A 25,448-nucleotide genomic window follows, 5' to 3' on the forward strand; every position below is an offset into this window, starting at 1 on the left:
TACTTCACTGTGCTTTTTTTCTAATTGAGTAATGTGAAATGTGTTTGTTCTGTTTTTGACTGCGTTTTCATGATATTAACGTTTAATATGACATTTTAAATGCGTTTTCCTTTCCTTATTTGCATGACTCTGGGAATTCGGCACAGCAGCTAACTGAAACTGCTTTAATGGCGAACAGCTGACCGTGACTTCCTACTTCGGATCACACCCGTACGTAGTAGTGGTCGATGGTCGCCGCTTCTGCTGTTAATTGAAGTATTCAAATCGGAGTCATCTAAGTTATAGCGAGTGGAAATTGAGAGCTTTTATTAATTTTTTGCAACTCTGTGAAGTGAAATCAGACGTGAATGTACAACTGTGGAGTTTTGGTACGTAGAACCAAATGGATTCCTTGAACTACTTTTTTCTGGTATTCAATTTTGTTTTCATATTTTTGTAAAATAAGGAAGACTGCAATAACCACTGTCTTTTTTTGGTGGCAATGCCTTTTTGCGCCTGGAATTAATATCGACTTCTTGGGTCTATTTATGTCGCAACTGTCTCTAACTCAGAACAAACGTGCCCTTGCCTGCGAATCAACAAAAAAAATATCAGTGACTTGGAGGGGAAATGTACTTTAGTGATCTTATTGCAACCAATTTGAGAGAATTCCTACAAGTGTATTAAATGATAAGCGACTTTCGATGCAGGTACCTGCATTTTATTTTTCCATAACACGTTTCGATGTTGCTCGCAAGCTAGACCGCACACCCACCTTCCTCGCGCAAATCTGGTGTTACTGTTGCTTGTGAGGAGAAAACGAGTGATCACACTCGCGTTGTTTGATGTAAGGAGGTCTTACCATTTTGAAGTCTCCTTATGAAATAAACTGAGTTCGGAAACAGAAAATTGCAATACAAGACGATTTTTTTGTTTGTTTGGTATGTTCACCAGTGAAGGCGTATTATCTGTGCGCGGAATGTTCAGTTGTACACGCGCTGCCACTGAAACAGCGGGAGGCAGGGGGATGCAGATGGTTTCCGAGCGACCGATTTCTCTCGCAAGTTCCAAGCATGAGCTTTGCACAATGTGTTTGTGAAACATTGCGATTGGTATCATATACGAAACGCACCTAAAAGCAAGAAAGAAAATGGTCGCACCACGCAGATATTCGCTTGCTCGTCTATTTTATTTTTTATTTCCGTGAAGAAGAACCCCTGGGTAATATTTACATTAAATGCAAAACTACAGCAACGGAAATGTTAGAACTCAGTGATCTTTTTTTTTTCAGCCATAACAAAGAAAAAATAAAAAGAAACGCACAATTGTTCGGCACAATAGACACTGTCTATCGCTCTGCTGGAGAATGTCCTGTCGGAACCCCAGAATCTGAACGTGTCACACTTACTGATGGATTGAAATCATTGCAATGTGGCATTTAGACTTTGTCTAGGTATAAATATTTTACCGCTCGTCTCTGATGTACTTATCATAACACGCAGTCCTATTGGTTAGTTACACTGGAATAATTATTCACTGTGGGCCCTGTCAGTTAGGGCCTTTGGAATCATCCAACCCCCCCAATATGGCACTATTGATTATACATATGCTGCTACCCCCACTGTCAATTCAGGAGGACACGATACGATACGTGCTGGTACCTGCCCAGCAGCCGTCTGTGTGCCGTCACCCACTTGCCCAACAGATGTTGCTGCTAACAAAAAAAATTGCTTCATCTTTTTTTCATTAAATGTTTTTTATTAACCGTGTATAACAGTGTTCTCGTTTTTAAATAAACCATACTTCTGTAGTACTTTTCATTCTGACCAAATCTTTTTGGAAGCAGAATTAATTTGACTTGTACAAAGAATGGTAATTTTCTGTGCTGTACCACAAATGATAGAATATCATACCGCTAATAAAATGTAAAACTAGGGGTGAGAGCGCTGTCATGTTGGCAAAGACTACTGTATTTCCAAAAACTTGCGCTTTAAGTGACGCTCAGCCCTACTTTATCGCGAAGGAACATTTATCTCCGGGTTTGATTGGTCTATTCTATCCGTCACGTGACTAGCTGGTTTCTATTTCACTTCCGGACATAAAAGTATCAACAAGAGCGCGAGCGGTCTGGCGGCCAAGCGGTGTTTTGTACTCTCAGTCCTGTCTCACTTTCTGATAGGTATGTTTGTGGCTATTCTCTGTTTCTGAGTAAAATAATTAATTTTAGTTAATTTTTCAGTCTTTGTCTGGTGTCAGTGGAGCGTAGTTGGAGGTCCGAGAGATGCTGTGTCGTGCTAGCCAGTATCAAACGTTAGCCTTTGGTCACATTGCCTTTCTCTGCTAGCCTAGCACTGGCCATCTGGTTAGGTCTTATCCGTGCCCTGTTTGGTTGTTGCTATCTCGGTGAGTCCACAGTGCAGTGGTGGCTTTACCAGATAGGTCAAGCCCGCCGTAGCTCCCTGGATCTTTAAAGAAAACATTTAGATAGGATACCTGGCTAACGAACCACTTATTTCGGAAGTCGTTAGACGCCAACTGACTGTGGTTCGGGATATTCTGGAACCGTTTTGTCATAGCCAACTAATTTAGCTGTGTGCTGATTGTTCTGAGATTTCTAGCAATGCCAGGTCAGCAAATCCCTCTAAAGTAACGTATGCTTCTAGCTCGCTGTCCGTTTTTCAATTTAAACGGTACAATGAGACGCAGCTTTAACCACTAAAAGAAAAGAAGAATGGATAGTTAAGAATAAAATACATTTTACACGAATAGACGTATAGATTGGACGCGCAATTGTCAGCCAATCACTAGATTAACGATTCTACGTACTAACTAGACAGCTATGTTCCATCTATTAGCAAATTATTCTTTTTAAACTTTTAAAGTGAACAGTCAGTTTGCGAGAATAGCGTAATATGCAACTAAGTAGTTGGCTTGTTTGTGAAATGCATTAAATGCAAATGGAGACCTAACATCGTTACAGTAGTTACCTGCTAACTATTAACCTAAATGTTTCGAAGTCATTAGCCGTTTAAGTAGCTGAAGTAATATCGCTGGACCAGTCTTATCTCGTGAGCCAAACCTTAGTCAGCCAGCGTGGGACTTACCTGTAAATACGTAAGTCACGTGCCAGAAAGCCATCTGCTTACATTGGTGCTTAGCTTGCAGAATAAACTTCACTACTGTGCACTTCTTTCGAGTTTGCTCCGTTGCCAGTCCTGTAGGAAAAGATGCTCGGTGAATATTGGTCGGAGAAATTGTGAGGAGCTAATTCATTAATTAATGTCGGCTTAATATCGGTACAGATGATTTTTTTAAAAACCAGTTTGAAACTACGAGGATTTGAGCAAGGGCGGAATGTGCAATCTAGCTTTCAAGGGAACACTCGTAGTCGATGGTAGGTAAGGAATGCAGGCGTGGGGCACTGTGGACAACCACAGTGGTACCATGTAATTTTTCAGTGGGTATAGGACGCTAACTGTACTGTACGTTTTCTCAGGACGAGTGGCATAGATGTTCCGCGGCAGTTGACCCGTGTAGATTTCTACCGAGAAACCTTGTTCTTGTTCGTCTTTTCTCATTCCTTGCAACACAGCTTGCTGTTTATGTCTGCGCTTAAATGGTAACTGTTCATTTTTTGCATTGCATACAAATTCCTGGGATTTGAACCCACAGTGTTCTGGTTGCAGGTTGCACAGTTTTGTGCCTTTTTTAAAACCGCTTTTTCTCTCGTTGGCATGTATTATGGCCTGCAACAGAAGCAGCTGCAACTGGCCCCTTCAACAGGTTTCTGTCCCTGTCTCCAGCTGTACCCCAGTCAACTCCCCCACCCGCCGACAGGCCCGCCAGCCCCAACCCAGCCAGGCCCGCCAGCCTCTCTCCAGCCAGTCCCCCCCCCACCCCCCCCAAGCCGGCTCCCACTCGGCAGCGAGTGCGAGGCTCGGCCATGGTGGACGTGAGCAAGTGGCCCCTCTTCACCCTGCTGGGGCCCCAGGACATCGCCTCCATCCGGCAGGCTTGCATCTTCGGTACCTCCGCCAACGAGGCCATCTACATCACCCACGACGACGAGGTGAGGTGTGGGGTGGGAGGGGCGGTGTGGAGGGGGGGCGGGGGCTGTAGTGGGTTCCCCCACAATCCAGACACTCTGACAACACTGTGTTCAGAGGAGTCTTCATCATGAGCAGTGTCTGAGATATGAATTTTCATTCATTTCATGTGTGATGCTATTCACTCACTTTTCCTGTGTGATTTATGCCGCCTTGCCTGCAAAGTAACCTTGGCCTCCACTTTTTGAGTATAGTTTATGGATAAAATTAATTGAGAGATGGGTCATTTTGGTATTTTCTATTTTGTGCGAAAGGTATTTTAAAAATAATAATGCTGATGATAATCTCCCTGATCCATGGTGTGTTTGGGGACCCCCTCCTCCCCCCTCCCTCCACAGGTGTTTGTGTTTGGGCTGAACTGCAGTAACTGCCTGGGCACGGGAGACAATCAGAGCACCATCGCGCCCAAGAAGCTGGACGTCCTGAGCGGGAGGAAGGTTGTGAGTCTGAGCTACGGAAGTGGGCCTCACGTCCTGCTGGCCACTGAAGGTACTGCCCCCACAGACGCCGACTCCTTTTCATAGTCCCCGCTGAGAGGTGCTCTTATTCTTTTCATTTTTAAAAATTTATACTACGGCTCAGTTTCGATGAGATGTGAGAGTGATGATGCCAAGGACAGTGGAGCATAGAGATCATCCCGAAATGGAGCTGATATGCTGGAGGAACAGTAACACCAGCACCTCCGTAAATCTGCCGGCCTGCCATTGAATGATTAGAAATGACCTCAGAATTATTCATGAGCAGTGAAACCATAAATTCAGAAAGTATCTTTTCAGTATTGTTTTCATTATACCCTGCGCTTGTGCCTCCCGATGAAGATACTGCAAAGTTATAATTGGTGCGGAGCTTCAGTTCTGTTTTCATAGGATGCAGTGAAAAGCAGTTTTTTTGAGATCGTGGATTAGGGTTGCAGGAAACGGAGGCCTTTCTGTAACGTGTTCCAGCTTCCCCTCAGCGTGTACTTTTTAAAAAATGAGGTTAAGACCGCTTTATCAAGCAAAATTAGGTCTCCTGATATTATGCGATTGCAAGGTCAGAAAAGGCTGTTTTATATCCCATAATGACCTCATTTTGTGTCCACTGAATCTGAAACTTCTGCTGGGCTAGTCCGTGTAGCTAGCTAACCAGAGTTTATTCTCATGGACTTTGGTGCAGGGGATGTAGAGAGATTTAGGGCTTGAATGGCTCCTAATAAAACAGCAGTTTGTTCTTGTGCTGTTGTAATTTCCCTGTGTGTGCGTGCTGTGTGTACGAGTGTGTGTGTGCAGGTTTGCTGCATGTAAGAGTGATTGTGTGCGTGTGTGTGTGAGTGATTGTGTGCATGTGTGTGCTGCATGTGTGCGTGTGTGTGCTGCATGTGTGAGTGATTGTGTGTGTGTGTGTGCTGCGTGTGAGTGATTGTGTGCGTGTGTGCCGCATGTGTGAGTGATTGTGTGCGTGTGTGCTGCATGTGTGAGTGATTGTGTGCATGTGTGAGTGATTGTGTGCGTGTGTGCCGCATGTGTGAGTGATTGTGTGCGTAGTGTCGCATGTGTTGATTGTGTGCTGTGTAGTATTTCATGTGTGTGCTGCATGTGTGAGTGATTGTGTGCATGTGTTTGCTGCATTGTGAGTGATTGTGTGCGTGTTCTGATGTGTGCGTGTTGTGCTGCATGTGTGAGGATTGTGTGTGTGTGTGTGCTGCTGTGAGTGATTGTGTGCTGTGTGTGCGTGATGTGTGTGTGTGTGTGTGTGGCTGCATGTGTGAGTGATTGTGTGGTGTGTGTGCTGCGTGTGTGTGTGATGTGTGCGTGTGCGCTTGTGTGATTGTGTGATTGTGTGGTGTGCTGATGTTGAGTGATTGTGTGCGGTGTTGTGCTGCGTGTGTGAGTGATTGTGTGTGTGTGTGTGTGTGCTGCATGTGTCAGTGATTGTGTGCGTGTGTGCTGCATGTGTCAGTGATTGTGTGCGTGTGTGAGTGATTGTGTGTGTGCGTGTTGTTGGACTTGTGCAGTGTGTGCTTGATGTGTGATTGTGTGCATGTGTCTGCATGTGTGAGTGATTGTGTGCGTTGTGCTGCATGTGTGAGGATTGTGTGCGTGTGTGCCGCATGTGTGAGTGATTGGTGCTTGTGTGCTGCATGTGTGAGTGATTGTGTGCATGTGTTGAGTGATGTGTGCGTGTGTGCCGCATGTGTAGTGTTGTGTGCGTGTGTGCTGCATGTGTGAGTGATTGTGTGCATGTGTGAGTGATTGTGTGCATGTGTGTGCTGCATGTGTGAGTGATTGTGTGCATGTGTGTGCTGCATGTGTGAGTGATTGTGTGTGTGTGTGCTGCATGTGTGCGTGTGTGTGCTGCATGTGTGAGTGATTGTGTGTGTGTGTGTGCTGCGTGTGAGTGATTGTGTGCGTGTGTGCTGCGTGTGTGAGTGACTGTGTGCGTGTGTGTGTGCTGCATGTGTGAGTGATTGTGTGTGTGTGTGTGCTGCGTGTGTGTGTGATTGTGTGCGTGTGCTGCATGTGTGAGTGATTGTGTGCGTGTGCTGCATGTGTGAGTGATTGTGTGCGTGTGTGTGTGCTGCGTGTGTGAGTGATTGTGTGTGTGTGTGTGTGTGCTGCGTGTGTGAGTGATTGTGTGCGTGTGTGCTGCGTGTGAGTGATTGTGTGCGTGTGTGCTGCGTGTATGTGTGACTCTGTGCATGTGTGCTGCGTGTGTGAGTGATTGTGTGCATGTGTGCTGCATGTGTGAGTGATTGTGTGCGTGTGTGCTGCGTGTGTGAGTGATTGTGTGCATGTGTGCTGCATGTGTGAGTGATTGTGTGCGTGTGTGCTGCATGTGTGTGTGTGCTGTTTTTCGGAACTTTTCATCGTGGTATTGAAAAATGGGATGTACTATTTATCACTTTGGTTATGTATTCATATCCAAAGTTTCAGCTCACAGTTTCAGATCCCCGGTGCAGTACTGACACTACACTTCTTTTGATTAAATGACTTGAATGGCCTGAATTTAGCTTCAGTAAATGTGCAGCTGTGTTAATGGGCTGGGACCCTGTGTTAAGCAGTAAAATGTCTGCCTTGCAGAGGGGGAGCTCTATGCCTGGGGACACAACGGCTACAGTCAGCTGGGCAACGGGACCACCAATCAGGGAGTGTCGCCTGTCGTGATTTCCGCCAACCTGATGAACAAGAAGGTGGTGGGCGTGGCCTGTGGATCCCACCATTCCATGGCAATGACGCACGATGGAGAGGTGAGGTGAAACGGGTGTGTGTGTGTGTGTGTGTGTGTGTGTGTGTGATGTGCGTGTGTGCATGCGTGCGTGTGTGAGTGAGTGTAGTGAGAGTGTGTGTGAGTGCGTGTGTGTGTGTGCTTGCGTTTAGTGTCCCTTGTCTATATTTGCTGGTGTATGCCTGGGTCTGTAGTAAATATCTGAGTTTGCAGGTGTACACCTGTGACTATAATAACAGTGTGTTTGCAGGTGTTTGCCTGGGGCTATAATAACTGTGGCCAGGTGGGCTCGGGGTCCACAGCCAACCAGCCCGCCCCGCGCAAGGTCTCCAACTGCCTGCAGAACAAGGCGGTGGTCAGCATCGCGTGCGGCCAGACCTCCTCCATGGCGGTGGTGGACAATGGGGAGGTGCGTGGAGGAGTCTGTCTCTGTCTGTCTGTCTCTCTCTGCTCGTCTGTGTGTCTCTGTCTGTCTGTCTCTCTCTGCTCGTCTGTGTGTCTCTGTCTGTGTGTCTGTCTCTGCTCGTATGTGAGTCTGTCTCTGTCCCAGCCTGTCTGTGTCTGTCTGTATGTATGTCTTTGCCTGTCTGTCTGTGTCTGCTCGTCTTGGTGTCTGTCTCTGTCTGCCAGTCCGTGTCACTTCCTGTGGCTGTCCTGCTGGGTGAGGTGTCCTGCTGGGTGAGGTGTCCTCCTGGGTGAGGTGTACTGTGCCACTGTGTTTCAGGTCTATGGGTGGGGCTATAACGGTAACGGACAGCTCGGACTGGGCAACAACGGGAACCAGCTGATTCCATGCCGCCTCACAGCTCTCCAGGGACTATGCGTGCTGCAGGTAAGGACGGGACTCCGCCCCCTTCATGGGAAACTCCCATAATTTCCAGGGACAGCCAATCCCGTGACCCCATGCAGTGCCTGCAGCTTTGTGAAAGATGATCAAAGCTGACTAGCCTGTGTCAGAAATGTTATTTTTTGTTTCTTGCTCTGCATTTTTAAAATGAATTTGTAGCCACTGACAAAGGCATATTGGCATGTGTGGTAATTACTGAAAAGAATTACATTTCATTATGTCTTAGTGCTCTGCAGGTAAATTAAATGGTCTAACATGTGAAACTAACTCAAAATTTAAACAAACTTATCCTGAGACTAGTTAAGTTTTGTGCCTAATGAATGTGTTCAAATCCTATGCCTCACACTCAGGATCAACCCAGATTTTCTTCCTCTAAATTCGCTTTAAATTTAAGGCCTTGGACCTCTCCATTTGAACATTGTCTTCAGAGATGTTACAGCGCTGTAGCGGGAGAGCACGTAGGGAAGTGGCTGAGTTGTGTATTGAGTGTGCGGTTATAACACTTTGAGCTGTTAGTCACTTAATGAACACTGTGCAGACTCTTCCTAATGAAATAATTCTACTGACCAGAGTGAATCGCACCCAGACCCTGAAGACCTGGGGCAGATTCAGACAGAGATATTCTCTGTCTATGTGTCTCTCTCTCCCCCTCCCTCTCTCTCTCTCTATCTCTCTCTCTCTCCTCCTCTCTGTCTCTCTCTCCTTCTCTCCCTCCCTCCTTCCCTCTCTCTGTCTCCCCCCCCACCTCCCCCTCTCTCTCGCTCTCTCTCCCCCCTCTCTCTCGCTCTCTCTGCCCCCTCTCTCTCCCCTCTCTCCCCCCCCTCTCTCTCTCTGTCCCTGTGGATGGTGTAATGGCTGTGCTCTGGTCCTTGCAGATTGCCTCGGGCTACGCTCACTCACTAGCACTAACAGACGAGGGCTTGCTGTACGCCTGGGGGGCTAACACCTACGGGCAGCTGGGCACGGGCAACAAGAGCAACCAGCTCAGCCCCATTCAGATCATGGCGGAGAAGGAGAGGTAAGCTGTCGCCGTCATGGCGACTCCGTGGAAACGCCCCGAGCGCCACGGCGACCAGCCGAGCAACCGAACGCTCCTCCTCTGATCTTCCCGTGTAGCGAATAGAGGGTTTAAGAGCTGTGTCACGCGGCTATGTCACCTGGCTATGTCACATGGGCATCATGGTCTCCATAACAGCTGCCAGAATGTTTGCAGGCTGCAGGACGGTCTTTAAGTCTTGTTCAGTTCAGTTTCCCTTTCACACAGGATGGAGGTGTTTGGCAGGAATGTAGCAATTTAAGGGGAGGTCGGGGTGGGCTGCAGGACCGGATAACAGGAAATGTGTGTTCTTTTTATTTGCTTATTTACTTTTTTTAAGCTGCTTGGTATTACAAGAGAATGAATTGCCAGAGTGATCCAGAATAACAGCAGGGTTTTGTGGTGTGGGTAGCTGGGCATGTGTGTGTGCCGACTCATCCGATTCGTTCTGCCTTTTATGTATTTCTGTGGCTCTTTGTGTGCCAGTGCAGTTCTAGGACCCTGGATTTCGGTTCTCCAGCAACCATGTAATGAGATTATCAATAAAACAAAGCCCTGTTTGCCCAGGATCCTTTGCAGAATTGCACTGAGACTTTGTACACAAATTAGAGACATAAATTAATATGAGAATATGTGGATACTAGTTTGTTTTTTTGACATTTAAAACTCTGATAATGGACTCCAATATCCATAATTAAGGGCTGTTACCTAGATATTATTTTTTATTTTATTTTGAGTGCAGGCTCCTGTTTTTCTGTTCCTGTAGCCACTTTGAGCAGCCTACACATCGCGTAATTGGATTTATTTAGTTTGATTCTGGGGCGCGGGTCAGTCATTTTCAATAGAATACTCATTTACCAGCATTTTAAATCTCAAACACACAAATGATTTTTCAAATTTGTCAGTGAGTATTTTATTACCATTAAAGTTCTCCTTGCTTGTTGAGAAGAGGTGTGGTTGCTAGGTTCACATGGCAACAGCTGATGCGGTGTGCCCCCCCCCCCCAGCAGGATTGTGGAGATCGCTGCCTGCCACTCCACCCACACGTCCGCGGCCAGGACGCAGAGCGGGCAGGTGTACATGTGGGGGCAGTGCCGGGGGCAGGCCATCGTGCTGCCCCACCTCACGCACCTCACCTGCACCGACGACGTCTTCGCCTGCTTCGCCACCCCCTCCGTCATGTGGCGGCTGCTGTCCATGGGTGAGGCCCTCTCTCCGCTCCCTTCCCAAGCGTGTATCGGGGCGGCGGTGTAGTATAACGGGTAAGGAGCCGGTCTCGTGACCTGAAGGTCGCAGGTTCGATTCCCGGGTAGGACACTGCCGTCGCACCCTTGAGCAAGGTGCCTAACCTGCATTGCTTCAGTATATATCCAGCTGTGTAAATGGATTCAGTGTAAATGCTGTTTAAAAAGTTGTGTATGTCACTCTGGATAAGAGCCTGTAATGTAATGTGACATGGAGTTTACTGTTTGCTTTTGAATTTTGTTTGCTCAGGATCAAGGTGAGGGTTCACGAACCCCCAAGATTAGGGATGCACCGAAATTTCGTTCACCGAAAATAGCAAAAAATAACACTTTCGGCATTCGGCCGAAAGAGTGAAAATACCGAAAATTTCGACCGAAAGTGTGCGTGTTTTTTCTTTTTTTTTTTTTTTACAACAAAGGTATAGAAATAAATGTGACACTGTTTTGTTGCTCTCCTGCGGCTATTGATGACGCATTCAAACAGTGCCGGTGTTGTGGCGAATTCAGTATCCTCGACGCGAACCGGTTCCCCTGTCCGCGCACGCGTAGTCTCGCATAGCCAGGCCTATCTCCACAGGTCAGCGTCTCGCGTTTCGACTCATTTCAAACAGCGCCTTTTCGTGTGCATTTAGAACGGCCAATACTCGCACGAGTGCAGCTAGTAGCCTATTTGTACAGTTATTACGTATTTTACATTTCCCTTGATAAGTCAACAATCGGCACTGACTTATATTTCTACCGAACGTAATTTCAAAAGATATCTGCCACCGTTAGGCTACAGGTGAACATTTGTGGTTGAAAATCATGTTGGTTGAATGATGTGTGTTTTCTCCGTTTATTTTTTTTTTTTAGTTATTGTATTCTTGTATTGTACAAAGGAAAATAATAAAGATCTTGAATTACCTCCCAAAAAGATTTTTTACTGAATATTATACTAGCATATCAGCTTTCTGTGGAACACTCCCTGCCCTCTTCATTACCCCAGTTATTGTGCCTTTTTTTTGTATGGCTGCTGAAAAGGACTGAATGTTCAATAGACTAATAAAAGTTTTTTCATCACCTTGTCGTTTTGTAATTTAATTTTGTCATTGAAAAACATAAATCAAAAGCAAAATTGATTTAATTTATGCAGTGGTACAATGGGCAAATAAATGAAAAAATACCGGTGCCCGGTATTCGGCCAAGTGTTTCCTTATTTTCGGTTTCGGCCAAGAGTTTTCATTTCGGTGCATCCCTACCCAAGATGAGTCAAAGTGGTGCTGTTGATTGCCACTGGTGACTCACTGGTTTTAGCCAATCATGGTGCTTTATCTAAGGAGAGTCTCGATTGCTAGCACGAAGCGCATATTTGTGACTGTGTTTCTTCTTCTTTTTTTTGTCTGTGTCCAGAGCACGATGACTTCCTGACCGTGGCTCAGTCGTTGAAGAAAGAGTTCGACAGCCCGGAGACGTCAGACCTCAAGTTCTGCGTGGACGGGAAGTACATACACGTCCACAAGGCCATCCTGAAGATCAGGTGATGCTTTCTTCTGGAGGGCAGGCAAGCTCTTCTCATCGCTGGGGTCTGCATGGCAAGATTCCCACTGTCCTTTAAAAAAAAAAAAAAAAAACCTTTACCATGGAAAGTCATAGTGATGGGAGTTACAGAGAACCTTTACAGTGAATGGGAAAAGCCACTGGAGTGAGTGGAAGGCATGCATTAGAATCCTGTGGAATTACGTGTAATTATTTCAAGCTATTTACTATGACTCGGTGATTAATCAAAGCCAATGAGTGTCAGAGCAATAATATGCACGGAGGCATACATGCATGTTTATGCACTCGTTTCTGTTGTCATGCCGACGTGTCCTTGCAGGTGCGAACACTTTCGGTCCATGTTCCAGTCCCACTGGAATGAGGACATGAAGGAGGTGATCGAGATCGACCAGTTCTCTTATCCGGTCTACCGGTCCTTTCTGGAGTTCCTCTACACGGACAGCGTGGATCTGCCCCCGGAGGACGCCATAGGTACTGCCCCCCCGCCAGACTCCGCCCACCACACCATCTGTTCTAGCTGGTGGAGGCGAGCTTCCCCACCGTTGTCAGGAGAGTAGAAACCCTGCCCATCTTCCGAGAGTGACTGAAGACCTGCTTCCTCAGACTGCATCATGGCTGTCCTGAGGCTCTTTCAATGTCCTCTTCCTTTTTGGATTTCTTTGTGGGATTGGGCTGCTATAGATACAGCTGCCCTATACAGTTATGTACTTAATATTGATAATTAATGGGCATTCTGTGTCTGTGATATCACACTGTTGTATTCTTGAGGCTGACACTGATGCTGACCACTGTAAGCTGCTCTAGATAAGGCTGCTCAGTGAATTGATGTCGCCCTGTTTTTTTTGCTGGGCTTCCCCTGTAACTCTGGACCATTCCGGCTGGCAGACTGGAAGGTCGCAGTTTTATGACCCGCCCGAGTCCTAAGAAAGCGCACACGCCTGCTTAGCGTCTGGCGGCTGGTTATGAGGAGGGCAGGTGGCGTTTTTTGGTCTCTCAGTGAGCTGTCTCCGGCAGGTCTGCTGGATCTGGCCACCTCGTACTGCGAGAACCGCCTGAAACGCCTCTGCCAGCACATCATAAAGAGAGGCATCACCGTGGAGAACGCGTTCGCCCTGCTGTCCGCGGCTGTGCGCTACGATGCTGAGGTGAGCCCGCTAACCTGCTACACACAGCGCAGCCCGCTAACCTGCTACACACCGAGCAGCCTAATCTTCCATTTTAATCAATAACACATATTTCACTGCACACACTTACAGAGGAATGTATATGCATGACTTGAATAACAAGTATTTGTCCTCATGGTTAACAATTGTTCCATCTTCCAGTTCCAAAGTACATGCACTTTACATGCATTCACTACATGCTGTAATCCAAATGAAATATTGACTCATATACACACCACCATGTTCTAACAAACTTTGTTTATATCATTACCGTTGCCGTGGTTACTTTGATTTTCATTCATTCATTTTAATAGAATATAATCTATACATTTATTAGATATAGCAAATCAGTTCTTTCTAGGTCAGTATCCTTTCTCTTCTCTTACAACTCAAAGGTCTTCTGCAGAAGACTGTTTCCCAACAGAAGTTACTTACAAAATTCCACTAAGTAAATGTTTACAATTTTCCCTCCTGCAACTGGGGTTCAAAGATTCCGTAGGTAGTATGCATCAGTGTACAAGGAGACCACTGTCTTTTCTTAGTTACAAATTCTTAGACATAACACAGAATACCTATTGTTCTTCAGAGATCATCCCATAATCACATACATTTAAATATATTCTTGATCAGTACAATCTTTAATAAGAAGAAATGTAAAAACATTAAAAGAATGAAGAAAACCCATACTTCCACACCCGCTAACCTGCTACACACAGCAGAGCCCGCTAACCTGTTCGGGATCCCTGTACTAAGAGATACAGCCCCTCTCCTTTCCTGCATCCTCATTCTGTTTGTACACGCAGGACCTGGAGGAGTTCTGCTTCAAGTTCTGCGTGAACCACCTGACGGAGGTGACGCAGACGGCGGCGTTCTGGCAGATCGACGGGAACATGCTGAAAGAGTTCATCTGCAGGGCCAGCCGCTGCGGCGCCTTCAAGAACTGAGCTCCCCAGAGAGAGACTTACTGAAGGCCTCCACGCACACAGGGGGCGCTGTGGGCTGCGGTCGCAGTTCCCGCACGACCTGCGATGAGGCCAGAGGCGTGACTGCTGGGCGTCTGCGCCCGACCACGCCCGCATCTGGGATCCGAAGGGAAGGCCAGGGGCTCCATTTCCTGCCCTGATTGCGTTGGAGATGCTTTATAAAATGGGGTTTCCTTCACGGATCAGTCTTCCTATGGTCCCAGCCTTCCCCTCCCATCTATCACATGACAGTGTTGTTCCACCTTAAACCGCTGAAGTATTAAGGATTTGAGGACTGACCCTGCCCTCCACTAATGTGCAGTGTCATTGGCCATGGCTGCAGGGGCTTCTGGGAAGCCCCAGTCTAGACTCCACCTGTAACTGAAGACACACTACAACACACAGGTGGAAGGATCAGTTTTGTTATAGAAGCACTGAACGTGCTGTGGCTTAGTTTTGGGAATTGTTCTTTAAATGGGACTGTGTAGGACCAGGAACCACATATGGACTGACTGGGGTCTTAATGCTGAGAATTTTTGGGGGGTAGTTTACTGGCAAGATCTTGGCCTGCATATATATTTTTTTAAATGAGCGACTACTTTTTAAATAAATGTACATTTTTAAGCATACGCTTGTTCATGGTGAAGGCAGAGAGAAGGGTGTACCAGTGAAGCTCCAGCAGTTATGCGTTACAAGTGTTGATTCGCACACGGCAGGCCCAATAGTATTACTTTACTGCGTGTTCCCTCAGCTTTCATTGACATTCATGCATTTATGCTGTTGATGTGAAGACCAGGCGACAGTGTCAACCTGTTTTTCAGTCCTTGGAAACAGTCATAGCCAATGCAGCACTGACTCTAACGCTGTCCCGTGATTGGTCCTGCCAGAATGACTCACCGTGTGAGGGGCTGTGCTCCATTCTTGGCCCTTAGTCCAGCACTACACTGACAATCGCAGACAGTTTAAATATAAAATGGTGAATAAAGGTAATTGCGGGTCTTGCCGTAGCTTCCACTGACTGGATAGAGTGAATAGTGTCATTAGCGGTAATGCTGATTTCAGAGTTCATTTTGTTACGATAAAATGGTTTACAAATAAGATATTCAGGAATATAAATATGCATTTTGCTTTGTGATCTTTATCATACTGGGGGGTTTTGAGCTGAGTTTTCAAATGCTAAACCCCCTAGCATTAATTTCCTTTTGTTGCAATTTTTCCATCTTTGAACTATACAAAAATGACTGACAAATAAAAAGTGCACTATCCAATTAGCTTCCTTACTTTTAATTGATTTTTATAGAAAATGCATCATCTTGTTACATTTCAACACTGATTTTAAAATATTTTTTTTTACAAAACTCAGAAAACTGTACCGTAAAAATGAAATGTTGGGGGAAGTAATGTCAAGACAATACCTCAGGTATTAGCACGTCGAATTGAGACATATAAAATCACTCTTAGATATGTGCATATTCACAAAAGACATACAGGAGCGAAATGGTGTCTCTACCATCTGAACAAATATTAATTTGTTTGTACGTACGTGCTAATGCTTTGTATGACTATTCAGTCTAAAGTGTGCTTCAGTTCATAAATGCAGACTGCATTCAATGCCTGACCCCTTTTCACTGCTCAACTGTTTAAAAAAAGTAACATTCAGACGTGATTAATCGATCACCAAAATTAACAATACGCCACAATGACGTACTCTTGGCAGAACCTGCTTTTCTCCTGCACGCGTACCCAGAATGCCTTTAGGATCCATCAGTTCAGACTCTTCATTTGGGCAGCGCTCTTCGCTGCTGACCTCGTCTTCCTCACCGCCTCCATTTCCCTCTGGAGGCTGAGCAGCCTGTCCTCGTATTCTGGGCAGGAAAAGATGTTATGGAAAGATCGCTGCATTAGGGTCACTGCATTACAGTATCACCTTGTTGCAGGGTCTGTGTTACAGTATCACAGTGTTACAGGGTCACTGGGTTACAGTATCACTGGGTTACAGTATCACTGTGTTACAGTATCACTGGGTTACAGGGTCACTGGGTTCCAGCATCACCGTGTTACAGTATCACTGGGTTACAGTATCACTGTGTTACAGTATCACTGGGTTACAGGGTCACTGGGTTCCAGCATCACCGTGTTGCAGTGTCTGTGTTACAGTATCACTGTGTTACAGGGTCGCTGGGTTACAGTATCACTGGGTTACAGTATCACCGTGTTACAGGGTCGCTGGGTTACAGTATCACTGGGTTACAGGGTCACTGGGTTACAGTATCGCTGGGTTACAGTATCACTGGGTTACAGTATCACTGTGTTACAGTATCACCGTGTTACAGGGTCGCTGGGTTACAGTATCACCGGGTTACAGTATCACTGTTACAGGGTCGCTGGGTTACAGTATCACTGGGTTACAGTATCACCGTGTTACAGGGTCGCTGGGTTACAGTATCACTGGGTTACAGTATCACCGTGTTACAGGGTCGCTGGGTTACAGTATCACTGGGTTACAGTATCACCGTGTTACAGGGTTACTGGGTTACAGTATCACTGTGTTACAGGGTCACTGGGTTACAGGGTCACTGGGTTACAGGGTCGCTGGGTTACAGTATCACCGGGTTACAGTATCACTGTTACAGGGTCACTGGGTTACAGGGTCGCTGGGTTACAGTATCACTGTGCTACAGGGTCGCTGGGTTACAGTATCACAGTGTTACAGGGTCGCTGGGTTACAGTATCACCGGGTTACAGGGTCGCTGGGTTACAGTATGTGTGTATACATTTTCCTGTCTTACCTCTGTCTATCTGTGCAAACATTTCTGGTAGCATTCCGGAAGCTTCCAGCACTCGGAGCGAGAGGGCACATTCTGAAAGTGACAGGCAGAGTCAGAGTCCTGCAATGCTGGGCATTGACCTGTTTGAGCCAATCGGTAGGGGTTGCCGCGCACGGCGAAACGCACCGATTGGTTCAAATCTGTCAGTTTCTGTTGATGATGGGTCTGCCCATTTCTTTGTTTTCTGGGGCCATCTTGATTTTCAGAGGTCATGCATGTGTGCTTAATATTATTTTTACACACGACTTTTAAAAGGGATCTCTAAGGTGGAGGTAAGCCTACGTGTGAATAGCCTTTTAAAAATAAGAAAATGTTGAAATGTTTTTACAGGGTTTTAGTAAAGTAGAAGCAGTAAGAGGCAGACATGCCCCCTGCGTCGCCCCCCCCCCCCCCTTGCCTTCCTCGCTGGCGTGCTCCGACAGGATCTTTTCCGAAATGGTGTTCATGGCGAAAATGAAGGTGCGGAAGATGGTCTCCACACAGCCTGCTTCACGGCACCTCCTCCAGAACTGGACCGCCTCGGAGGTGCCCCCGGCCCCAGACTCGAGGCTGCTCACTGAGGCTGGACGGGAACGGTCAAACAAGATGGACAAGGGAACTCTTTCTTCATTCAAATGCCACATCTAACAGATGACATTCAGGTAGTACCACTTAATATAACAAATAATTATGTGAGACGGACATCAGGAATTTTAAACCTCTTGAAGGCTACAGCATCTGCTGGTTTTTGGTGTGTCTTCAGCACTTCAGTATTGAATTTAATTCGCTGATTGGCTGAAGTGCCCACACGCCTCGTTTCCAAGGGCTAAAGTGGCTGTTGGTTGAAACCACAAAAAAACTGCAGACCCTGGCCCTGGGGGACTGGGTGTAGCGGGCTGGGGGCAGGTTTGACTGTTGGTCATGGTCAGAGGTACCTGAATGATCTGGGGTGATTGGCACCACTTCAGTGATATTCACTGGCACCAGGATGGACTGGGACTCTTGGTCCTGTGTGGAAAGAGAAGACTCCCAGAGTCCCACAATGCACTGCTGTTGTACCAGAAGAAGAGCACTTCCTCCTCAGGGAGGGGGGAAACTATGTTCCTGCAGGGCTGTATCCCTGTCTGAATTTCATGGTGGTTGCTGCTCTCTAAGCTCATAAATGACTCCCAGTAGGAAACATCGTACTGTGGCCTAATGTAACAGGTGAACTGCCATTGGTGTACAGGGCCAATAACTAAACGGAAGACCTGCAGACACACCAGCCCTTCAGGAACCATGTTCCCCACGCCCTTTTATCCAGTACCTTCTCCGGGCATGGCCAACTCACAGAGTCTATATCCGTCTCGTCTGCATCCCCATTGCGAAGGTGCACTAGGTGTACTTCTGTAAAATAGAAGTTATCAGTTAAACAAAGAAATATACAGCGCAATGATGAAAAAAGACGTACTTAAGACCCACCTCTTCAGACTTCCCCCCGCCCCCATTTTACCCTCTTTAACCATCTATTTTGTAGGCTTACTGCTGATACTTTAGAATTTTGCGGTTCTACTAAAAAAAAAAAAAAAGTATACTTTTATGTTTTAACACCTGATGTTTTCCCCCCTCTCTGGGTAACGGCAGCAGTAATGTAAGGCGCACTTCCTTACTTGGTTCTCGATTCTTTCTGAGCTCGGTCCTGTCCGTCCTCTCCTGCCGGTCAGGACCGCTATTATCTGCCGTATCCTTTGCGACAGCCGGCGGTTCTGCGTCGCCGTGCGGAAACGCGCCTGTATAAATTTAAACACTTCTTTAAACGCCAGTCCGTGCTGCTGCGGCCCACAATCAGTATCTAATTTGTGGCTACGTTGCTCATCGGGGGCCCTCCGTCGGCGCGCGCGAGCGAGAGCAGCACAGGGGCCCGTTCCGTGTGCGAGGACAACGCTGCCTTAACGGATGAACCACCCAGCAGCCCTAGAGCTGCTGTGACCAACATATTGAGTACAATGCAGATCCCACTGAAACTCCACTGGCTGTGTTCTAAGTGCATCATGGTGGCACGCCACTGTGTGTGTCTGAGGGTAAACACTGAAAATTTACCTGATGTGGATGGCTTTGGTTCTTCTGACACGTCTCTGTGGACAAACCGAAAATGTTTCAGTTGCAAGTGTCAGGCCAAAGAGCCAAATCGCAGAAACATCATGGCTTACTTGGCTACAAAAATATACGGGGGTAATGTGTGGGAAAAATATAAACTTTTCTGCTTCAGTTATTTTTGTTTTTAACCAAAGAAAGAAAACAATTCATCTGGTAAAAACCAGTAAACCCGAGGTTAGTATTTTTGTTATGACTGGAAAGACTGTCTCTGACCAATAATAATTCTGCTTTCGGATCTCTAAATTCCAATTGACCAGTATTAATCATGTGGTTTTCATGTACTAAATAGAACTACATTGGGTTATGCATAGTCATAATGCTCTAGAAATAATTACTGTCCATTCTAAACTGTAGTAAATTTAAAAAAGAAAATACTTGAATTACCTTCCAGGTTCATCTGGGATTGGTGACTGTAAAAAAAAAAAAGAATAAGTATATTAATTATAAAAACATAAGGCACTACTCCGCTGTCCTAGGGCATCATGTATAAAAGGCATGGGAATCTCTCTCTGCGGGCCACTGTTTTCAGGGCCAATGAGTAGGGTGCCTATTCTGGGATTAGTTTTCTGTGAACACCCCCCCCCTGCCCCGAGAGATCATGATGGTATAGTAGAGCTTACATTTTGTCTCAACTCTCTACTGTCCTCCAGGTCAGACTCTAGTGGTCCCAGCTCAGGGTCTATGCCTTTCAGGCTGTCATCTGAAACGCAGACAGACACAGCAATGGGGGGAAAAAACCCATCAGATCGGCCGGTCAGCTACACTTTGATCACAAATTAAAAGCAACCCACTTTCTGTCAACAGCAGTTTCAGTTGATCACAAATAAAAAGCAACCCTCTGTTCTGTCTACAGCAGTCCATGCATGTACAGCTAATGCACGCATGCACGCACACATCCGCAAGCACACACATGCACACACGCGCACACACGCACAAGCACACACACACACATCTATGCACACACATGCACAAGCACACACACACTTCCATTGCTAAATACATTTGCATTTGAAGTAAAACTCCAGAGAGACCTGTGGCGGAACTATCGTCATCCAGAATCCTCCGTGCAGTAGCCCTGTCCAGGAAGAGACGATGTTGAGCTGGATATGAGGCCCAATGCGAAGGTCTAAGACATGCTAGTGCCAGTTTAAATGTAAAAACGCACATCGGGCAATGAAAAATGGCTGTCGTCTTACCCAGGGGAGGGACGAGGTCTTTTTCTCTGCATTAGGAAACAAAAAATTACAATCCGGGCCAACGGTAATATTTGCACATTAATGTCTGCCATTTACTAGTTTAAAAAAAGCACACAGACCATAAGTCTCAAGAAGACAGAATCAGATACACAGGAATCTTGCCAGTTAAACTTTTGTATTTTGTTGGTAAAAATTGCTCTCTTCCTCTCCACCTTAGCTGATATGTGGTGAGCATTCTCGTGCAAAATGGCTACCGTGCATCACCCAGGAGGGTGCTACACATTGGTGGTGGCTGAGGTGAGTTTCCCCATCATCACAGTAAAAAGTGCTTTGAGTATTAAGAAAAGCACTATATAAATATAAAGTATTATTATTATTATTTTATAATACAGATGTAGCAAGTAGATTTTTAACAAGCTAGCAGAATTTCAGTTATTTTGATCTACCCATCTCAGTTTTGACTGAAATACTGTAAGAGTTCAATCCGCTTCTATTTACAATAATATTTGTTGTACAATACACACCTTCACAACACACTCACTCTCACTCTCATCATTTCGTGTGTCTGAATTTTCCTTGTGCACTTTACAATATATCCTGAAAAAAGAACGTACATTAAATTTAGTGTAAATAAGTAATAGTGTAAAACGAAATACTGTCCAGAATTTTTAAAAAAATTTAAATAAATCTGCCGTCATACGCACTTAAAAATGCCATTGTCATCATCCTCAATGTTTTTCGCATCGTCCACCACAGCACACGGGTAATGGTAACTCTTTTTGCATCTCTTCACCTCACAACCAACAGTGGCCCCAGTTCTCTTGCACCTGGCACATTTCTGTAAGGAACCAAGTTAGAGAGTCAGTTGTACTACAGGCTTCTGTGTGTCTACAGACAGTCTCCCAAAAAGGTGGGGGAGGGGGGGTGTGGGGGGGCAGGTTATAATATGCTGTACAGCTGCTAATGTTCTTCCCAGGTTGTGGTCTCCCCCCCCCCCCCCCCCTGCAGAGACTTCTCCAAATTCCCCATTTTCAGTAGTGTCCTGCATAAAATACCGGGGGGGGGGGGATGTCTATGGTGAAATGGAATTTGAAGAGATGGTCCGGTGTGCATTGGGGGTGCCCTTTGTTTCAAACTGAGCCTCAGCCTCTTAAGGTCCGTGCATGGCCTGGTACAGGTGGCCTGCCTATACTTACCAGCAGACCTGGGTCAAGTGCGTATTTGTTTTGGATTCAAACACTTTTCTACGCTTTACTGATCTTGCCTGGTGTAACTGGAACCAATGAAACACTCTCAAAAAAGTTCAAACCCCGCCTGCTGGTCATATTGGCAGGCTCAGTCACAACCAGGCAAGATCAACAGAGCACAGGAAAGTGTCTGAATCCAAAACGAATGTGTATTTGACCCATGATCTGCTTACCAGTCGGCATCCCCTCCTGATTTCCTCCTTCACGTCTTCGGGGAGGAATCCAAACAGATCGTCATCGTCAGGCGTATTTTTGTTTACGATATTGGATGAGTAGAACTGTTGAACACAGGACAGAATTCCCATTACAAAACAAATTACTGCAGCCACTGCAAAGTTAGTACAAGTAGTTTAAACTGAAGTTACTATGCAGTGCAGATACACAGCAGGTGGATCAAAACCTAACGCAGTGTTTCATGCAGTCAGTGATGGAAAGCAGAGTGTGTGCTACTACTAAGTTTGTATGCAGCCAATATGGTAGGCCTAAGCTAGGGTGTTTTTAATAGACTCCATGATGACATTTGTTAAGCAACGACATACAGTACAATGCACATAATAGCCTACAGTGACAAAATATGAAGACATACAAAAATGCAGCTACAGATTACAGAATAGACGGCTCAAACAAAGCAGTTGTCTTTGTATTTGTTTGCATGAGAAGTAAAATGAGAAGTATTGACAGGAGTCTCCAGGGAGGTCTTTGATATATTGGAAATTTATGTTTAATCTGGATGAATCTGAAATATTTTCAGAATTGAGCCAAATAAGAAAATAGTTTGCTATTTCCCTTGTCCTCCCTAGATAGGAAATAAACAGGCAGATAACTGCAGAAATACTCGTGTCAGATTTTGTCAATTTATTTCTGTGTACATTAATTGAACCTTTTTCTTATTTATTCATTTATTTATTGTGTCATTTAATTATTTTATTATCGTTATTATTATTTTTATTAGTTTCTTTTTGGTCCTCCGTTGGCTTATAGCCTGTGCTACACTGTAGGCTAAACCTAGCAGCAAGTATAAATTGTTTGCTATGATCTGACACTTCCTTCGGCAGCGTGTACCCAACATTGGTAAAGCAGCAAATAATCTCCATGCAGTTTACTGCATATGTCTTACCAGGCAATTTCGATGGGCCACTACGTCGTCTTTGTTTAGAAGTGGTCCCGTGATCTCTGACTCTTCGGAAGAATGACAAAATCCGCAAAATAACCTGTCCCGCTTCATTTTGCTCACAATGAGGACCGCTTGTCGTTCCGAAGATTTGGTTCAGAGATGCTGGGCCGGATGTCTATAATTCTGCTTTGGGTATATGCGGTAACACGCTTCCTTGTTGGAACTAGGCTATTGTGTTATTATTCGAAGTTAAGTTTCGATTTCCTTTGCAGACACCGCCCCGTCCTTGATATGGTTTGTCATTATCGATGCGTAAACTATATGCGTTACAGTAGGCCTATTAGTTCCCATAATCGGAAATAAATCCGAGGCTGCAGTAACATATGATTGCTTACAATAAATAAGCGAACTATGCACAGAATCTGACACTGATTTGGTGCGGTCCGGTCATCCGTAGAGTAAATGTAAGAAACCATCCAATCTCAGGAACATAAATGACCCCATAAGTTTTAATGCGTCTGAAAGCAAACACTGGAAAAATTGGAATGGGAACTGTGATTTAAAGCGTTTTACAGAAATGTTCGTGTCCAATTTTTGTAGCTCCCCAACTGCTGCCCATGTGCTCAGAGTCGTTAGCTCCCACTTCGGAGTCACGCACTCGAAGTGCTCTTGATCGGGAATAAAAAATGCATGAACGCACTGTGGGAGCAGGTTTTTTGTGGCTAGTATTTACGAAAGCAAGCGGCACTGCACACATTTTTTTTCCAGTAGCAGGCTAGCCACTGGCTTCGTAGTTTGCAAGAGATATCAGGCGTGCATGCACAAAAGCGCGTGTCAACTAAAATATATTAAAAATACTAACACGCTAAAATAGTAATACTAGATACTAACAAAGAATACTAAAAACTAACATAACATATGATTCTTACTCTTAAACTGACACGACCTAACGCCACAAGTCCCGAAAAACTCGAGTTTCCCACTGGTAATTGCGACTTTGTTGGCTCGTTCATGTCCACACAACTCGTAATATTCGATATTTTCGACAGCAGTTGAATGCAGCGTTATACTGAAATTTTTGCCATCCGGATTTTCTCGTCACATGAAGTGTTGTGTTTATACTGCCGTGTATCTTGAGGCAGAAGTTGTCATTTAGAAAAAATGTAAGCAAAGACTTTTGCAGTTTTCCAGGGATTCAGGCTTAGAGGTCCAATTCGAGCAAAGTTAATGTACAACTTAAAAAAAAAAAAAAATCAAGATTACTGCTAACAGAACCAAAGACCATTCTGGCTGCGGGAATGTTACGCTGGTGCTCTAGTTAGACAGGGCACGTCCTCCATCTTGCAACTACGGGTCGGTATTTGTTTTAAGCAAGAACTGATGGAAAACGTGACGCAGGATAATTCCACGTGGAATCAGTGATTGGCACTCTGGGCCGTCTGGGTAGTGTATTTCCCGGCAGCGGTACTTCCGGCTTGGTCACGTTCCTGACAGTGTTCGCGGGTGGGAAGCCGGTGAGGGTATGAGTCCTGATCGTTGCATTAGCGACTCCTACTGGTTGGCGGGGGCCTGTTCAGCAGGGAGGGGACTTTTTGCTGTCAGGTGAAAAGAAGTGGCTGGCGGCTCCACATGTATCAGAGGAGGCATGTGGTAGTCTACACCCCCCCAGACCAACAGAGGATAGCGCATCGACCAGGACTGTGATTCACACAGGTATAACACACATTCACACATTGGTATAACGACTACAAATGGGAGAAATGGCAAAAAAATAGAATTTTTCACTTTTTTCACCTAAAATACGTTGCACTTGAGAAAAGTTTTGATCTAGAAACCTTTGTTGGCTTTTTCAAACTACAGAAAGAAAAAAAAACTTTTAAACCTAAATTTAGCATTTCTACTAAAAAAAATAAAGAAAAATGATTGGCAGCCCTCAGAGTAATTCAAATAAATCTGATTGGAGGAAGTTGATTGTCATTTCCTGTGTACCTCAACTCACCTGTGTTAAGTTCCAGGGTGGCATAATCACCAAATCAACATTCAATGAGTCTAAAAGTTATAAAATACCTCAGTGAACCTCAAAAACAAAAGATCTGGCATTGGACATCAGAAAAAAAAGATTATTAATGACCACAAGATCTTTATTTATAAGCACAAGACCTCGCAAGGGTATAAGACCTTTACACAAGCCTTAACAAACCAGTTTCAACAGTCCAGTATGCAGCCCATTGGTGCAGTGAGCATCCTGTCAGGACGATGTGGCCGAAAAAGAAAAACTTGACCAAAGATCAAAGAAAGTAGGCGGTTGGTTTGAATGGCTGAAAAAACTCCAAGGAACAACTTCCAAAGAACTTAAGGTTGACCTGAAGAGGGCTGGAACAGTGGCCTCACCTCGCACCGTCGGCCAGACGCTGAATCGAGAAGGCTTATATGGTCAGAAGCCCAGGAAAACTGCACCACTAAAGGAGAGACTTAAGAAAGCCCAATTGACCTTGGCAAAAACCTACCTACGCAAGCCTAAATCCTTCTGGGAAAATGTTCTGCGGACTGATGAGACAAAACTGTGGCTCTTTGGCAACTCGGATCAGTGCTATGCTTACCAAAGACCAAATGAAGCTTTCAAGGAAAAGAATACCCTCCCTACTGTCAAATTATGGCAGAGGGTTTGATAATGCTGTGGAGTTGCATTGCAGCAGTTGGCACTGGGGACCTTAAACTTGCGCATGATGCAATGAAATCTGAGTATTATCAAGCCATTTTGGACTGACGTGTTCAAAATCCGAGTTCGAAAACTGGGCTGACCCAGACGACTGCTGCCAGAAACGTCCTATCAGAAAGGTTCTATCGTGTCCAGCAGGTGCTACGATACAC

At 45.4% G+C, this 25,448-nt stretch overlaps 2 protein-coding genes across 12 annotated transcripts; one reads left to right on the forward strand and one right to left on the reverse strand.

Annotated features, from left to right (window-relative positions):
* Window positions 1-44: 44 nt before the first annotated feature.
* Window positions 45-15,345, forward strand: rcbtb1 (regulator of chromosome condensation (RCC1) and BTB (POZ) domain containing protein 1). 6 transcript variants are annotated; one of them, XM_064311425.1, is made up of 13 exons: window positions 226-368; window positions 2,085-2,158; window positions 3,783-4,048; window positions 4,424-4,574; window positions 7,145-7,311; window positions 7,540-7,698; window positions 8,014-8,121; window positions 9,012-9,154; window positions 10,180-10,373; window positions 11,806-11,932; window positions 12,272-12,423; window positions 12,967-13,097; window positions 13,919-15,345. In XM_064311425.1, exons 3-13 carry the CDS (start codon window positions 3,923-3,925, stop codon window positions 14,057-14,059), a joined length of 1,599 nt encoding a protein of 532 aa, XP_064167495.1. In that variant the 5' UTR covers window positions 226-368; window positions 2,085-2,158; window positions 3,783-3,922; the 3' UTR covers window positions 14,060-15,345. The 6 variants fall into 6 exon arrangements, with proteins under 6 accessions (XP_064167491.1, XP_064167494.1, XP_064167496.1 ...); XM_064311421.1 differs by lacking the exons at window positions 226-368; window positions 2,085-2,158 and adding an exon at window positions 45-210; XM_064311424.1 differs by lacking the exon at window positions 2,085-2,158 and having other exon boundaries at window positions 217-368.
* On the reverse strand, window positions 11,242-24,018 carry phf11 (PHD finger protein 11). Of its 6 annotated transcripts, none has more exons than XM_064311430.1 (16): window positions 22,581-24,018; window positions 21,637-21,741; window positions 20,921-21,054; window positions 20,741-20,813; window positions 20,217-20,242; window positions 20,052-20,095; window positions 19,641-19,720; window positions 19,405-19,430; window positions 18,964-18,998; window positions 18,534-18,653; window positions 18,191-18,270; window positions 17,820-17,892; window positions 17,303-17,467; window positions 16,867-16,938; window positions 15,821-15,942; window positions 11,242-11,999 (listed from the first exon to the last, which is right to left on the reverse strand). In XM_064311430.1, exons 1-15 carry the CDS (start codon window positions 22,686-22,688, stop codon window positions 15,842-15,844), a joined length of 1,242 nt encoding a protein of 413 aa, XP_064167500.1. In that variant the 5' UTR covers window positions 22,689-24,018; the 3' UTR covers window positions 11,242-11,999; window positions 15,821-15,841. The 6 variants fall into 6 exon arrangements, with proteins under 6 accessions (XP_064167500.1, XP_064167499.1, XP_064167501.1 ...); XM_064311429.1 differs by having other exon boundaries at window positions 11,242-12,004; XM_064311431.1 differs by lacking the exon at window positions 11,242-11,999 and having other exon boundaries at window positions 15,346-15,942; window positions 18,191-18,267.
* Between the last annotated feature and the right edge of the window lie 1,430 nt (window positions 24,019-25,448).

The sequence above is a fragment of the Anguilla rostrata genome, chromosome 15 (assembly GCF_018555375.3).
Source record: "Anguilla rostrata isolate EN2019 chromosome 15, ASM1855537v3, whole genome shotgun sequence".
Classification (NCBI taxonomy): Eukaryota; Metazoa; Chordata; class Actinopteri; order Anguilliformes; family Anguillidae; genus Anguilla; species Anguilla rostrata.